We start from the raw sequence: 18,111 nt of genomic DNA on the forward strand, positions 1-18,111 counted from the left end.
CATACCCTGGCAGAATTTATGATTTCTTGGCCATTTTTTAGAGAATACGAATGATAACACAAAAACTTTTCTTTCACTCATGGTTAGTGTTTGGCTGAAGCCATTTATTATCAATCAACTGTGTTTTCTCTTTTTAAATCATAATGACAACAGAAACTACCCAAATGACCCTGATCAATGGTTTACATACCCTGGTGATTTTGGCCTGATAACATGCACACAAGTTGACACAAAGGGGTTTGAATGGCTATGAAAGGTAACCATCCTCACCTGTGATCTGTTACGCTTGTAATTAGTGTGTGTGTATAAATGGTCAATGAGTTTCTGGACTCCTGACAGACCCTTGCATCTTTCATCCAGTGCTGCACTAACGTTTCTGGATTCTGAGTCATGGGGAAAGCAAAAGAATTGTCAAAAGATCTGCGGGAAAAGGTAGCTGAACTGTATTAAACAGGAAAGGGATATAAAAAGATATCCAAGTAATTGAGAATGCCAATCAGCAGTCTTGAAACTCTAATCAAGAAGTGGAAAATGAGGGGTTCTGTTGAAACCAAACCACGGTCAGGTAGACCAACTAAAATTTCAGCCACAACTGCCAGGAAAATTATTCGGGATGCAAAGAAAAACCCACAAATAACTTCACGTGAAATACAGGACTCTCTGAAAACATGTGGTGTGGCTGTTTCCAGACGCATAATAAGGAGGCACTTGAAGAAAGATGGGCTGCATGGTCAAGTTGCCAGAAGAAAGCCATTACTACGCAAATGCCACAAAGTATCTCGCTTACAATACACCAAACAGCACAGAGACAAGCCTCAAACATTCTGGCACAAAGTCATTTGGAGTGATGAGACCAAAATGTAGCTTTTTGGCCACAACCATAAACGCTTCATTTGGAGAGGAGTCAACAAGGCCTATGATGAAAGGTACACCATTCCTACTGTGAAACACGGAGGTGAATCGCTGATGTTTTGGGGATGTGTGAGCTACAAAGGCACAGGAAATTTGGTCAAAATTGATGGCAAGATGAATGCAGTATGTTATCAAAAAATACTGGAGGAACATTTGCATTCATCAGCCAGGAAGCTGTACATGGGACGTACTTGGACATTCCAACATAACAATGATCCAAAACACAAGGCCAAGTGGACCTGTCATTGGCTACAGCAGAATAAAGTGAAGGTTCTGGAGTGGCCATCTCAGTCTCCTGACCTCAATATCATTGAGCCACTCTGGGGAAATCTCAAAGGTGCAGTTCGTGCAAGACAGCCCAAGAATTTACAGTAACTGGAGGAATTTTGCCAAGAGGAACGGGCAGCTTTACCATCTGAGAAGATAAAGAGCCTCATCCACAAATACCACAAAAGACTTCAAGCTGCCATTGATGTTAAAGGGGGCAATACACGGTATTAAGAACTGGGGTATGTAAACTTTTGATCAGGGTCATTTGGGTAGTTTCTGTTGTGATTATGATTTAAAAAGAGTAAACACAGTTGATTGATAATAAATGGCTTCAGCCAAACATTAACCATGAGTGAAAGAAAAGTTTTTGTGTTATCATTCATATTCTCAGAAAAATGGCCAAGAAATCATAAATTCTTCAGGGTATGTAAACTTATAAGCACAACTGTATGTTGTACAATAATCATCCCACCACAGGGGTCACTGTGGCTGAATTTTCGTGGTGTAGACTTGCAGAGCTCTTGCTGTAGACTCGCAACTCAACTTTGATCCTGCTAGAGACTTGCCATGCAAATTTGCTACAAATTGGAAAAGTGTCAACTAGAACTTGTGCTTCAAGTGCTCTGCAAGTGTACAACTTGCCAGTGAAAATGTGCAGCAGGTTAACAGACCAAGGGCTCTTTCACACAGACGATCCGTATGTCTGTTTTTCATCCTTCCGATTTCGAATGAAAAACGGACATACATGTATCCCTATGGAGCGTCAGATGTCAGCGGTGACATGTCCGCTGACATCCGACCCACTCCGATCCGAAAAGTGTAACGGAGGAAAACCCTACTTTTCCATCCGTTATCGGATCGGGTGACGACGGACTCTACGGTCCGTCGTCATCCGATCCCCCATAGGGGAGAGCAGCGCTCCGACAGGTCTGCCGCTGTACCTGTCACCTTCCTGCTCAGCGGGGATCGGCGGAGTGATCCCCGCTGAGCAAGCGGATGTTCACGGGGCGGATCATCACTGATCCGCCTCGTGTGAAAGAGCTCTTACAATTCAACATTGCCACAAATTTGTGGCACACTATCCTCGCTATCTGGGTATCCACTGCTATATATGCTCCAACTTGGGAGACTCTGAAATTTTTTTCACAGGCTAGCTGGTAAATCTGCTTAGAAATATTTGTTTGTTTGTGATGTGCATTGCCCTTCCATGTGCACCTCACTGCAAATTCCAGTTATAGGGTAGGGTGGTTGCCAATTTTTGTACCGCACTTATAACCCCCTTTCACTTCTTAAACAACCCCAACCTTGCTTGTTCTGGAACAGGCATATTTTTGCTAGCATACAATAAAAGCCATGTAAGCCAACTCTTCATACACACCCAAACTCCATCATTTGGAGATGCGTAGATGTGATAATCAGGTGTCCAGAAAAATGTGACCATATAGTGTATCTCTTTATAAGCACAGCACTATGTGGAAGCACCTACCATCATATTCCTCATTGTTGTCTCAGTGAGAAGTTTCTTCATGATCTCAGGTGGTACGATGGATCCAGCAATAATTCCTGCAGAAGAAGGCCTCAGTTAAAAACAGTGGAATTGGTTGAACTTCTTAGGTCAAGTGTTAAGATGCTTAAAAAACAGCAAAGACAATAACATAAAAGAAACAAATATGACACAGTTGCATAAGAATCAATATTCCTAGTAAGATATTTTATTTAAAGCTACCAAAATATGATGGAGTAGCTTGAGGAGATCCTGAGTAGTGTTTGGCAGTAGGTCCTGGGGGATACTGGGGGGACACACATTCATCACAGAAGCAGTAGACTTCATATTCCTACTTCTGGCCCAGACTGGTATACAGTACTTTGTAGTTTGTGGGGGGAGGGGGGGGGGGTTTATCACCAAACCAGGTAACAGAAATGAAGTTGGTGGTTCCCAGTTGAAGCACATGGGGTGTTGGTAGTTGAGAAATAACTGTGTGAAGGGGGTGGCTTAAAAGCTTAAACTCCACCATACACTGCCTGACAGTTCCTAAACCAGCCTGTCTCAACAAGGAATCTGCGGAGATCCATTGTTCCATCAAAGGTTGTTCCTTGAGCAGTGGAATAATGGCAGATCGATCTCCTGTCTACACTGACCACCAAGGTGGCACTGACATCCAATGTAAGGGATCACTTCTATAATGACCATGTAATCAAGCACTACACTGACCATCAAGGTAAGTGGAGCCCTGCATTGACCACGAATGTGAGAACGCACTACATAGACCACCAATGTAAGGGGACCCATTTTCCATTGACCACCAATATAAGAATGCGCTATTAAACTGACCACCAAGGTAAAGTATGCCCTACACTGACCACAAATGTAATGGGGTACTCCCCTGATTACAAATATAAGGGGACACTACTCTGACCACCAATATAAGAAGACACTACATTGACCACCAATGTAAGAAGAAACTACACTGACCACCTATGTAAGTTGACAATTGACTGACCACCAATGTAATTGGACACTACACTGACCACCAATGTAATTGAACACTACACTGACCACCAATGTAATTGGACACTACACTGACCACCAATGTATTTGGACACTACACTGACCACCAATGTATTTGGACACTACACTGACCACCAATGTATTTGGACACTACACTGACCACCAATGTAATTGGACACTACACTGACCACCAATGGAATTAGACACTACACTGACCACCAATGTAAGGGGGCACCACACTAAAAAGTAAAAGGGGCAGTACTCTGACCACCATGTAAGGGAGCACCACCCTGACCACCAATGTAATTGGAAACTACACTGATCACAAATGTAAGCGGGCGCTATACTGACCACCAATGTAATTGGACACCACACTGACCACCCATTTAAGGGAATACTACTCTGACTACAAATGTAAGGGGGCACTACACTGACCAACATTGTAGGGGGACAATACACTGACCACCGATGTAACTGCACACTACAATGACCACCAATGTAATTGGACACTACACTGACCACCAATGAAAGAAAGAAACTACACTGACCACAAATGTACAAAAAAAACTACACTGGCCACCAGTGTAAGGGAATTCTACACTAACTACCAATATAAGGGGGGACTCCACTGACCATTACTGTAAAGGGGCACCACACTGACTACAAATGTAAGAAGAAACTACACTGACCATCAGTGTAAGGGGACACTACACCGACTACCAATGAAGGGGGAGGTGACTACACTGACTACCTATATCTATGGACACTACACTGTCCACCAATGTAAATGGACACTACACTGACCACCAATGTAAATGGACATTACACTGACCACCAATGTAAATGGATATTACACTGACCCCCAATGTAAATGGACATTACACTCACCATCAATGTAAATGGACATTACACTGACCACCAATGTAATTGGACACTACACTGACCACCAATGTAAATGGACATTACACTGACCACCAATGTAAATGGACATTACACTGACCACCAATGTAATTGGACACTACACTGACCACCAATGTAAATGGACATTACACTGACCACCAATGTAATTGGACACTACACTGACCACCAATGTAAATGGACATTACATTGACCACCATTGTAAATGGACATTACACTGACCAGCAATGTAATTGGACACTACACTGACCCCCAATGTAAATGGACATTACACTGACCACCAATGTAAATGGACATTACACTGACCACCAATGTAAGGGGACACTACACTTATGACCAATATAACTGGACACCAATGTAAGGGGATACTACACTGACCAATAGTGTAAAAAGAAGCTACATTGACCACCACCAATGTGAAAAAAATCCATACTGACTATCAGTGTAAGGGGATACTACACTTACCAATAATGTAGGGGGCACTACACTAACCACACATGTCAAGGGGCACTATACTGACTACCAATTTGAAAGGGGCAATACACTTACCACATGTAAGGAAGCACTACACAGACCACAGATGTAATTGGACACGACAATGACCACCACTGTAACTTGTAAGTGGACATTAATGACCACCAATGGAGGGGACACTATACAATTTCTATACATTATGGAAATGATTGAAAATAATGTTGTTCTATAGCAAGAGTATTTAATATTAGCTATCGATATCGAATAGGCATCTAGGTCGGCCACATTTCTTTTTTTTTTAATTGACATTTATTAAAGGGAAATTCATTTTCAAGTTACATGAAAAGCAGCCCGTCACATACCAGTGGTGAGAGTGGAGCTAAGAGTTGCAAAGTCCGGTTCTGCCAACATATCAATATACATGGTTGGGGTGCCGTAAATACTTGAGCATCTGTGGGGAGTTAAAACAACAAGTAATGACTACTTATAACACACCTCACTAGAACGATACAATCGTTTGGTACAGCGGTGCGGAGTGATTCCTCCATTTAGTTAGACTGGAGTGCTTTTGTTTAACCACTTCAATACCGGACACTTTCACCCCCTTCCTGCCCAGGCCAATTTTCAGTTTTCAGCGCTGTCTCACTTTAATGGGCACTGATGAGGCTGCACTAATATAAGGCACTGATGGGCACTAATAGGTGGCACTACTAGGCGGAACTAATGGGCACTGATAGGTGGCACTACTAGGCGGCACTGATGGGCACTGATAGGTGGCACTACTAGGTTGCACTGATGAGCAGCACTGATGGGCACTGATGAGGTTGCACTAATATGAGGCACTGATAAGCAGCACTGATAAGAAGGCACTGATGGGCAGATTATCTGAAGGACACAGAGATCACAGAGCGTACCAGATGCGCGCCCCAGGGGGTGTGCAAGGGGCGTGGTTTTCTGGGGGACATCCATGGACGCCCTGCTGAAGCAACAGAACCGCACTGTAGCCATCTTTCGGTTACGAAGTGGTTAATACCACCAAAAGAAAGCTCCATTTGTGTAAAAAAAATAATAAAAATGTAATATGGGTACATTGTTGCATGACTGCACAATTGTCATTCAAAGTGCGATAGCTCTGAAAGCTGAAAATTGGCCTGGGCAGGAAGGGGGTGAAAGTGTCCGGTATTGAAATGGTTAAACAAATAAACAAATGTAATAAATCACACCAGCTGACATAAAAAAAAATAAAAATCTCAACCTACTTCTCCTTCGAAACGGCCTCCAACGCAGCTCGGGATTGAAAGCTCGGAGAGGGTAAGACCATAGTGGGACCGTACATGACTGCTGTGAGGCTGCCCAGTACAGAGCCCATGCAGTGGTACAGAGGCACAGAAAGAGCGATACGGCAGTCCTTGGGGGAACAGCAAAGACACAAGTCAGTTTAAGTTGAAATCTAAGACATGAGGATGCATATGTCGTGTATGCCGTGACACGCACCCCTCTCCAGCTGTATCCAAGCCTCGCCCCCACATACTGCGCATTGTTCACAATGTTGTGATGGTTCAGAGTGGCTCCTTTGGGAGATCCAGTGGTTCCCTAAAACAGAATAAGAGCAATTTATAATTAAAGGGGTTGTAAAGGTAAAAGTTTTTTCACCTTAATGCATTCTATGCATTAAGGTGAAAAAACGTTTGACAATACCGCCGCCCCCAGCCCCCCCGTTTTACTTACCTGACACCTCGAATCTCCGCTGCTCGCTCCCGTCTTCTCTTTTGCAGCTCAGCCTGGTCGCTGATTGGCTACAGTGGATGGATTGAAAGCAGCGCAGCCATTGGCTCGCACTGCTGTCAATCACATCCAATGACGCGGCGCGGTGGGGGGCGGGGCCGAGTGATACAGCGAGCGGCTATAGCAGCCGGCTGTATCACAGGAGCGCGCCCGCAATAACTAACCACCATGCGAGGGAGCTCGCATTAAGGTGGTTAGTGCTTGCGGGGAGGAGCTGAAACAGCCGCCGAGGGACCCCAGAAGAGCAGGTTCGGGGCCACTCTGTGCAGAACGAGCTGCACAGTGAAGGTAAGTATAACATGTTTGTTATTTTTTTTTTTTTTTAAATTTACCTTTACAACCCCTTTAATAATCAGGACAGAAAAGGATAAAACATTGCTTTACATATTGTGGCATCTGACATGTATTGGGACGTCTGCCTTTACACACACATGAACATTAATGGCATCCCAGTCTTAGTCCGTAGGGTTCAATATTGAGTTGGCCCACCCTTTACAGCTATAACAGCTTCAGCTCTTCTGGGAAGAGTTGGTACTGGTCCAAATCATTTGGTGGAGGGGGAGATTATGGTGTGGGGTTGTTTTTCAGGGGCTGGGCTTGGCCCCTTAGTTCCAGTGAAGGGAACTCTTAAGGCGTCAGCATACCAAGACATTTTGGACAATTTCATGCTCCCAACTTTGTAGGGACAGTTTGGAGATGTGGCCCCTTCCTGTTCCAACATGACTGCACACCGGTGCACAAAGCAAGGTCCATAAAGACACGGATGAGCGAGTTTGGGATGGAGGAACTTGACTGGCCTGCACAGAGTCCTGACCTCAACCCGATAGAACATCTCTCGTCCAACTGACCTTGCAAATCCTCTTCTGGAAGAATGGTCAAAAATTCCCATAGACACACTCCTAAACCTTGTGGACAACCTTCCCAGAAGAGTTGAAGCTGTTATAGCTGCAAAGGGTGGGTCAACTCAATACAGAACCCTATGGACTAAGACTAGGATGCCATTAAAGTTCATGTGTGTGTAATGGCAGAAAGACAGGCATCCCAATACTTTTGACAACATAGGATCTCCAAACTAAGGCCCTCTAATGAGGCATTTTAAAAGTCTGACATTCACAGACATGACTAGGCATGATGGGAATTGTAGTTCCTGAACAACTGGAGGGCCATAGTTTGGAAACCCCTAATGTATACTCAAAGCCAGCCAGCTAAAGAGATATCATTGACGTAACTAAAGAGATATCATCGACTTAACTAAAGAGATATCATCGACGTTACTAAAATCAAATATATTCTTTAACACAATAATGTCATTTTAAAAGTCCTTTTCATTTTCTTTTTAAATCTACATCTTTTATTAAAATAATGATTATAATCCTATTATTCTATTCCATGTCTTTATTCCTATTATTAAGCACTTAATCAGGCTCTTCCTGTCCTAGGGTGACAACACTCCATCCCTTTCTCCCACTTGTGTCCCTACTTTGTAACCTTATCATAATGAGACTACAGGCGGCTATTTTAACGCACATAACACAGGCATGGTCCAATCTTGTCATCCTCCGGAAACACACCCTAAAAACTGCCATGCAGCCATTGCTAGAGTGCATGTAGACTGGAAATGGGTGCAAAACAGGCTGGAAGAGATCCACCACACTGAGATACAAGGGATGAAAAATAGGTGAAAGGGGATATTTTATAAATATATGGGTATACCAGCTCATGGGATATTTTATAAAAAAAAATGTTTGAGTTGTCACCAGAACAGGAAGAGAGGGGAAATCTTCCAATGGGGACATTTGTTTTGGCGAGAACAGGGAGTTCCTCACTTTGGAGATATTTCCTTTCCCTTCCTGTTGTGGCTACGTGGCAGGAAGCGAAGGGAAATCTCCTCAAAGGGACATAATTGGTAAAAAAAAATAGTTATTACTCTCACTTTATCCAAAATAATAAAAAAAAATGTTTACCTTCAGTACTATTATTATTATTATTATTATTATACAGGATTTATATAGTGCCAACAGTTTACGCAGCACTTTACAATATAAAAAGGAGACAATACAGTTATAATACAATAAAATAAAAGAGAATTAGAAGGGCCCTGCTCAGAAGAGCTTACAATCTAATAGGGTGAGGCAGGTGGTACAAAAGGTTGTAACTGTGGGGAATGAGCTGATGGAAGTGGTAGGAGATTAGTTGGAGACGTGATAGGCTTTCCTGAAGAGATGAGTTTTCAGGGATTGCCTGAAGGTAGCAAGAGTAGGGGATAGCCGGACAGGTGGACGTAGCGAGTTCCAGAGGATGGGAGAGGCTCTGGAGAAATCCTGGAGACGAGCATGGGAGGAGGAGGAGACGAGAGAGCTTGAGAGTAGGAGTTCTTGAGAAGAGCGGAGAGGACGATTTAGGTGATATTTGGAGACAAGATTGGTGATGTAGCTCGGGGCAGAGTTGTGAATGGCTTTGTATGTTGTGGTTAGTATTTTGAATTTAATTCGCTGGGTGATTGGGAGCCAGTGTAGGGATTGGAGGAGAGGGGTGGTGGTCAGTGTAGGGATTGGAGGAGAAGGGTGGTGGTCAGTGTAGGGTTTGGAGGAGAGGGGTGGTGGTCAGTGTAGGGATTGGAGGAGAGGGGAGGTGGTCAGTGTAGGGATTGGAGGAGAGGGGTGGTGGTCAGTGTAGGGATTGGAGGGGAGGCGTGGCAGACACTGAGCGGTTGTTAAGGTGGATAAGTCTGGCAGCAGCATTCATGATAGACTGAAGAGGGGATAGCCTATGGAGAGACAGGCCAATGAGAAGGGAGTTGCAATAGTCAAGGCGAGAGATAACAAGGGAGTGAATGAGGATCTTGGTGGTTTCATTTGTTAAAAAGAGGAGAATTTTAGAGATGTTACGGAGGTGAATTCTACAAACTTTTGACAACGATTGGATTTGGGGCTGAAATGACAAGTCAAAGTCGAGGATTACACCGAGTACCCTGGTGTGAGGAGAGGGACTGATGGTTGCATTGTTGATTTTGATGGAAAAGTCATGGAGGGGGGCACGGGCGGGGGGGAATATTAATAGCTCAGTTTTAGAGAGATTTAGTTTAAGGAAGTGATGTGACATCCATGCTGATATGTCAGTTAGTAAGTTAGTAATGCGAGAGGAGACTGAAGGAGTGAGGTGAGGAGTAGACAGATAGATTTGGGTGTCATCAGCGTATAAGTGGTATTGGAAGCCGTGGGAGGTTATTAAGCTACCAAGGGAGGAGGTGTAGATAGAGAAGAGAAGAGGTCCAAGAACAGAGCCTTGGGGGACCCCCACAGAAAGGGGCAATGGAGAGGAGGAGACAGAGTTGTAGGTGACACTGAAGGAGCGCTGTGATAGATAGGCAGAGAACCAGGATAGAGCAGAATCTCGGAGGCCAAGGGAATGTAGTTTATTGAGAAGGAGCGGGTGGTCAACATTATCAAACAGCAACAGCTGGAGGGCCCCAGGTTGCCTACCCCTGCTTTACTGCATATACAGACTGATTTTACTGTTGTGGGTTTAGTAACACTTTAGGCTTTGACTGTAAAACCTGGAAGCTGATTGGTTTATATGCGCAGCTGCACCGGACTTTGCACTCTCCAGTTTTGGTAAATCTTCCCCACTATGTATATTGATTTCTATGATTAATAAGTGATTAGGTGTTCCGATTGGCAGGCTGGATGAACCAACTGCAAAATCCATAATCTGATCTCCTATTCACTATATTGATCCTAGAGGCCGTGTACTCAGTCTCTTACTATTAAGCCCTGATGAAGAGGGCAGAGCCTGGCCCCCCTGAAAAGCGTTGGTTATTGGCAAACATGTACCGTTGGTATAAACCTGTATTTGGACTCTCCCTTTACGGGGTGGAGCTTCAGTTTTAGACTCTTCAAGAATTAACCACTTCAGCTCTGGAAGGTTTTACCCCCCTTCATGACCAGGCCATTTTTTGCGATACGGCACTGCAGTACTTTAACTGACAGTTGTGCTGTCATGCAACGCTGTACCCAAATAAAATTTTTTTCCCCACAAATAGACCTTTCTTCTTGGTGGTATTTGATCACCTCTCCTCAAAAAAAGAGTGACAATTTTGAAAAAAAAACAATATTTTTTATTATCTGCTATAAAACACATGTAATAAAAAATTTTTTAAAAATCGAATTTCTTCATCAATTTAGGTCAATATATATCTGCTACATGTTTTTGGGGACCAGTGAAAGTGGCAATACACACCAAACTGAGCATGTGCAGAGTGACTCCATAGGTTCTGTCTTATCTGGACATGTTTTGGAGTCGGTGGAAGAAGGGGAGGATCAGAGAAGACAGGATCAAACAACCTTTTTTACACAATGCGAAGGATTTACCCCTTAGGTTCCACAGTGCGTATAACAAGCATGCTTTACTGCATATACAGACTGATTTTACTGTTGTGGTTTTAGTAACACGTTAACCCTCAAAACCCCCAACCCACCATGTGTATTGCACGCAACACAGCCACATTCACTTAAAAGGGTCACGTTTAGCAGTGGTACCGCTTAATTTTTTTTTTTTTTACAAATATTTTATTTATTCAAAGAACACGGTCAAGGACAAAACATCCGGACACATACATTTAGTTGTCTTACAGAGCACTGCAAGTATACATTACAGACGAGATCACATTACTGCCTAAAGGAGAGTATGGCAGTCTGCTATCTGTGGTGTCTCTCGTGTTCCGTGATGAGAGTGCCTAAAACAATGCCTTGGTACTGGGTGTACACAAGACTAGTGATCCATTTATGCTGCCCCTAAATGGGTCCCGGACCGGTCCTAATCAATTTTTATAATTTTATATATTAGAAACATTTCTTGGATCCTGGAAACTCGGGTCCATATAGCCAAGAAAGAAGAGAGAGGAGAGGAACAAGGAAATAAAAAAGAAAAAGGAAAGAAGAAGGAGAAAAGCTGAGAGAGAGGGATTGGTGAGAGGTGAAGGAAGAGAGAAGAGAAGGGGGTGGGAATGCGGAGATTAACCTTGTGTGAACCCACCAAACGCGGTGGCAACAGGGCGAGGCCCCTGGGTACTCTATAGCCGGTAGGGCCACTAGTTGGTGGGGTGAGTTTAGTCACTCAGGTCACCGTCAAGGAGGGTTCTTCCTTCGTCAGAAAAGAGAAAGAGCGACCAGGTCTTGGAGTATCGCTCCTGTTGGTGTCGTGCCAACAGAACTAAATCTTCCATTCTTTTATTTCCCTTACTTTACGAATCCACATCCCTATTGTCAGAGGTTGTGGGGATTTCCACTTAAGAGGGATGCATGCCTTAGCAGCGTCAAGGAGGTGACGAATGATACATTTTTTGTATCTCTTCCCAGGTATATTGGAAGCATGGAGGAGGTAGAATGCTGGGTCCTCTGGTATTTTGCGTTCTGTAAATTTTTGGAGGATGTGTTGGATCTCTGTCTAAAAGTGTTGTAATTTGGGGCAGGTCCAAAAAATATGTATGATGGTGCCCTTGTCTCCCTGTCATCTCCAACACTGATCAGAAGTGTCTGGAAAGATTTTCTTCAGTCTCACTGGAGTACTGTACCACCTGGGGAGAATCTTAAAATTGGTTTCCTGTGTTCTCGTGTAAATAGAAGACTTGTACATAAACCTGAGGATGTGTTGTGTTGTACTGAAAGTTTTACCTAGATCACGTCACCATTCATGTACGCAGTGCAATAAGTGGGGTTCTGCAGGAGTGACTAATAAGTCATAGTTGGCAGAGAGTGCGTGGGGCAGTGCCCCCGTCTCCGAACAGAATTCTTCGAAAGCTGTAAGGGGCCTGGCAAACAGCCCCGGGGCCTGGGAGGGTTCTGAGGAAGTGAGTAATCTGGAGAGCACTCCAAAATCCTAGTCGGAAGGAACCTGACTGGTCCACCAATGTCGAGACTGTCGGCCACGTCCCTGCATTTATGTATCGGGAGGCTTGTGTTCAGTCTGAGCCTATCAGGCTCCGGAAGTTGGCTTCGCCAATTCCCGGAGGGAAAAGAGGGTTCCCCAAAATTGGGTACAGGGGTGACGTCTTTGAGGATATGGGGGTGGATGTGAGCAGGACTGAGCAGAGTTTGGCTGTGTTGCCTTTTAGAGGGTGGTTCTTCATCTCCCTTGGAAGGGAAGCAAAACACCAAGGGGCTCTACCAAGAGGAACATCCGATTGGGCTTGTTCGATGCAAACCGATATTTTAAAGTCTGCATGTCTGTTCCAATCGATCAGCCTACTCAAATGTATAGCTTGGTAGTACTTGCGTATGTCCGGTACTGCCAATCCCCCGTATCGCTTAGGTAGTATTAACTGGTTACGTTGTAACCGTGGATGTTTATAAGCCCAAATGAAATCAAAGAATATCGTTTGGATCTGCTTGAAATAGCTAGACGGGATATGGACTGGCAGCGCCTGTAGAAGATAAAGAAACTTGGGGAGGATGCTCATTTTGATAATGTTGCAGCGACCAAACCAAGAATAAAGGCCAGCGTTCCATTTGTCTAGGAGCTGCCCAACTTTTCGAAGTAGTGGGTGAAAGTTTAGCTTAAAGATTTTGGCTATGTTGGAGTGGACCAATGTGCCCAAGTACATCAGCGCTTTGTCAGTCCATTTGAATTTAAAATTGTTCTGTAGCTGTATGATAGATATTTGTGGGAAATTAACCCCCATTACTTCCGACTTGGAGAAATTAATCTGGAGATTTCAGAGAACTCTGTATCTCTCAAACTCTTTCATCAAGTTAGGAAGTGAAATCAGGGGGTTCGTAAGAGAAAATAACATATCGCCGGCGTAGGCCCAGATTTTGTGTTGAGTATCTCCTATCTTTATTCCATTAATATCCAGGTTAAGTCGGACTGCGCAGAGAAACGGTTGCAGTGACAGGGCGAAAAGGAGGGGCGACAGTGGGCACCCCTGACGTGTCCTGTTCGTAATATCAAAGGTGTCCGATAGAACACCATTGGCCCGGACTCGAGCTGCTGGTCGGGAATAAATTGTGGAAATCCACTGTAGCATTTTAATGCCGAAGCCAGCGTGCCGTAAGACTGCAAGCATAAAATTCCAGTTCACCCTGTCAAAGGCCTTCTCCGCGTCAGTACTGAGAAACACACACTGTGTCTGTGATTTGTTCACTGCTTAAGTAAATTCAGTACTTTCGTAGTGTTGTCCCTAGCCTCCCTTGTAGGAACATAGCCCACTTGATCCAGGTGGATCAGGCTCGGGATAAGGTGTTGGATCCTGTTCGCCAGGATTTTTGTAAAGAGTTTGAGGTCCAAATTGAGTAACAAGATCGGCCGATAACTTCCACAGGATGCTGGGTCCTTCCCCTCCTTAGGGTTCACCCAGATGTGAGCTAGTAGGGTGTCATCCGCGAATGTTGCAGTCGAGCCAAGTGCATTAACCACTTGCTTACTGGGCATTTAAACCCCCTCCTGCCCAGACCAATTTTCAGCTTTCAGCGCTGACGCAGTTTGAATGACAATTGCGCAGTCATGCAACACTGTACCCAAATGAAATTTTTATAATTTTTTTCCCCCACAAATATAGCTTTCTTTTGGTGGTATTTAATCACAGCTGGGATTTTTATTTTTTGCTAAACAAACAAAAAATTATATGGAAAATTTTGAAAAAAAAAAATCATGTTTCATAGTTTGTTATAAAATTTTGCAATCAGGTAATTTTTCTCCTTCATTGATATGCGCTGATGAGGCGGCACTGGTGGGCACTGATAGGCTGCACTGATGGGCACAGTTAAGGCGGCACTGATAGGCACAGTTAAGGTGGCACTGATAGGCACAGATAAGGCGGCACTGATGGGGACAGATAAGGCGGTACTGATGGGCACAGATAAGGCGGCACTGATGGCCACTGATGGGTGGCACTGATGTGTGGCACGGATAGGTGGCACTGATAGGTACCACTAATGGGGGGCACTGATGGGCGGCACTGATGGGGGGCACTGATGGGGGGCACTTATGGGCACTGGTAGGTGACACTGATGGGCACTGATAGGTGGCACTGATGTGCAGCACTGTTGTTGCACTGATGTGGGCGCTGATGGGTGGCACTGTGGGCGCTGATGGGTGGCACTGTGGGCGCTGATGGGTGGCAGATGGGTGCCACTGTGGGCACTGATGGGTGGCACTGTGGGCACTGATGGATGGCACTGATGGATGGCACTGTGGGCACTGATGGGTGACGCTGGTGGGCACTGGTAGGCGGCACTGCTGCCTATTGCTGTGGGGGCAGATGATCGCCGTGATCGGGACTGATGTCCCTCTCACGGCCGCCAGTGATCAGGTTTTTTTTTCCTCCTCACGCTGTCAGCGCGAGGAGGAAAAATCAGCTGTCAACTGGCTGACAGCTGATCATGTGGTAAGGGGTCGGGACCGACCCCTTACTCTGATCTGTAATCAGGCGAGTCTCATAGACTGGCTGATCACCGAGCGCGCTGCGCACGCCCTGCAGGGGGCGCGCAGGCCGCTCGTGCACGGGAGGACGTCAATAGACATCGTCCCGGCAAAGTAGATGACGGCAATAGCGCGGATCTGAAGAGGTTAAACAGCTTGACCATGTATGGAGCAAGAGAAGGAAGTAGGGTCTTATAATATTGGGCCATAAGACCATCCGGGCCGGGTGCTTTACCCTGTTTAGTTGCACCAACAGCTCTCCGGAGTTCCTCTATAGTGATGGGGTCTTCAAGGATGTTCCTGTCTGCGTCTGATAGTCGGGGCATGAGTGATGATGACAGATAAGAATCTATCTGGTCCTGAGTGGGGGGGTTTGGTCGTCAGATTATATAAGGAATTATAGAATTCCCTGAATTCTCTTGTTATATCATGGGGTTTCGTAACCTTTGATCTGTTGGGAGGTACTAGATGTGGGATATATGTTGCTAGTCTCTGTTCTCGCAAGGTTCTGGCTAGTAGTTTCCCACACTTATCTGCGGATTCATAAGAAAACTTCCTGCATACCTGTAGTGCTGCCTTGGCTTTAACCACTTAAAGACCAGCCTCGTTTTGGATTTTAGGTGTTTACATGTTTAAAACAGGTTTTTTTGCTAGAAAATTACTTAGAACCCCCAAACATTATATATTGTTTTTTTCTAACACCCTGGAGAATAAAATGGCGGTCAATGCAATACTTTTTTTCACACCGTATTTGCAAAGCGGTCTTATAAGCGCACTTTTTTTGGAAAAAATTCACTATTTTTGAATATAAAAATAAGACAACAGTACAGTTAGCCCAATTTTTTTTATATTGTGAAAGATAAAGTTACGCCAAGTAAATTGATACCCAACATGTCACGCTTCAAAATTGCGCCCGCTCGTGGAATGGCGTCAAACTTTTACCCTTAAAAATCTCCATAGGCGACGTTTAAAAAATTCTACAGGTTGCATGTTTTGCATTACAGAGGAGGTCTAGGGCTAGAATTATTGCTCTCGCTCTACCGGTATACCTCACATGTGTGGTTTGACCACCGTTTTCATATGTGGGCGCTACGCAAGTATGCGTTCGCTTCTGCATGCGAGTTCGTCGGGACAGGGCGCTTTAAAAAAAAATTTTTTTCTTATTTATTTTACTTTATTTTATTTATTTTTTCACTGTTTTAAAAAAAAAAATGGATAACTTTTATTCCTATTACAAGGAATGTAAACATCCCTTGTAATAGAAAAAAGCATGACAGGACCTCTTAAATATGAGATCTGGGGTCAAAAAGTCCTCAGATCTCATATTTGGACTTGAATACAATAAAAAAAATGAATAAATAAAAAACGACATTGAAAAAATGTGCCTTTAAGACATATAGGTGGAAGTAACGTTTTGACATCGCTTCCGCCCTGCAGTGTCATGGAGACGGGTGGGGGCCATCTTCCCCTCATTCGTCTCCATGGACAATAGGGAATGGATGCGATCGCCTCCGCCGCTACCGACGGCTCCGGTAAGCGGCGGAGGGCACCGGATCGCGGCGGGAGGGGGACCCCTCTCCCGTCACCGATAAAAGTGATCTCGCGGCGAATCCACCACAGGGACCACTTTTATCTTGTAGCCGACCGCCGGCCGAAAACGGGGATACCGGAGTTATGGCAGATAGCTGTTGCCATAACAACGATATCCATCCTCAAAGTTAGGACGTACATCGGCATGCGGCGGTCGGCAAGTGGTTAAATTGTAGGAGGTCTGCGATTTGTGTACGTTTGACAAGGGGGTCTCTCTCTAAAGAGAGGGACTGTGTCTGTTTATGATGGACCTCTAGAGCGGCAAGGTCTGCAAGTAGGGTCTTAAGTTGTTCGGTTCGTCTCCGCTTGATCCTGGCCCCTTGTATAATCAACACGCCGCGAATAACCGCCTTGTGTGCCTCCCAGATAATGCCAGGGTCACAGTCTGGGGTGTCATTGGTTCTAAAATAAAAGTCCAGTTCTCTAGTAATGTCTGCTAGAACGTCTTTGTCTTGTAGGAGACTTTCATTCAGTCTCCACTGGTTAGTCCGTGTTGTTTAATTTTTTGCCGTGGCATGTGAACAGCCCCGAGTGGCTGCATGTTGTAGTTTAGGTGGGCGGTAAAACCATGGCTCAACCGTTTGCTTTTACTGTCCATGCGAACAAGCCCTAAGCCTTATTTATTGTCATGGAAGTGATACCTTCTGCTATAACAAGACTTTGCTGTATTTATCCGAATTATTTAGGTTCACCACTAGATGGCGATAACGCTCATTGTTGAGTCCGGGTGGAAAAATTTTAGATTTTCACATTGGTGTGTGTGTGTGTAGTTCTATTTATAACGTGCTTCTCTGTGCCAACAAAATATGCCAGACTAGCGGGCACACAGATGAGTGGAAAGAAGTGCAGGGAATATAAAAGAGCCAGTAAAGGAGAACATCAACAGGCCCCGAGGGTGACAACACCCTACAGGGAGCGCACAACGTATCCTAACAGAGCACACATTTTTTAGATTTTTATTTTTAGATTTAAATTATTATGGTTTGTGGTCAATTTTTTAATTCATTTTAATATTTAGACATTTCCTAACTCCAGCCCCAGAATTTAGTTTCTGCTTTGGGTGGAGTGGAGAAGGGGATACAAGAAAGGCTGAGATTTAACCACTTGTGGACCGTCCCACACACATATACTGCGGCAGGGCGGCTGCTCTGTAAGTGATCTGACACTTTCCTGGGTCTGGGGCACATGCGCGCGCCACCCACCCCCGACCCCTCTCCCGCTGTGATTGGACACAA

General features: G+C 44.6%; 1 protein-coding gene across 1 annotated transcript in view; it reads right to left on the bottom strand.

Annotated features, from left to right (window-relative positions):
* Positions 1–18,111, bottom strand: part of LOC141113511 (medium-chain acyl-CoA ligase ACSF2, mitochondrial-like) — a 115,603-nt gene that overhangs the window by 32,847 nt on the left and 64,645 nt on the right. Inside the window, exons 7-10 of the mRNA XM_073606672.1 lie at positions 6,578–6,676; positions 6,343–6,491; positions 5,446–5,534; positions 2,669–2,745 (exon numbers count right to left, since the gene is read on the bottom strand). Of these exons, the coding sequence (XP_073462773.1) occupies positions 2,669–2,745; positions 5,446–5,534; positions 6,343–6,491; positions 6,578–6,676 (414 nt within the window). The remainder of the gene's footprint in view (positions 1–2,668; positions 2,746–5,445; positions 5,535–6,342; positions 6,492–6,577; positions 6,677–18,111) is intronic.

The sequence above is a fragment of the Aquarana catesbeiana genome, linkage group LG12 (assembly GCF_042186555.1).
Source record: "Aquarana catesbeiana isolate 2022-GZ linkage group LG12, ASM4218655v1, whole genome shotgun sequence".
NCBI lineage: Eukaryota > Metazoa > Chordata > Amphibia > Anura > Ranidae > Aquarana > Aquarana catesbeiana.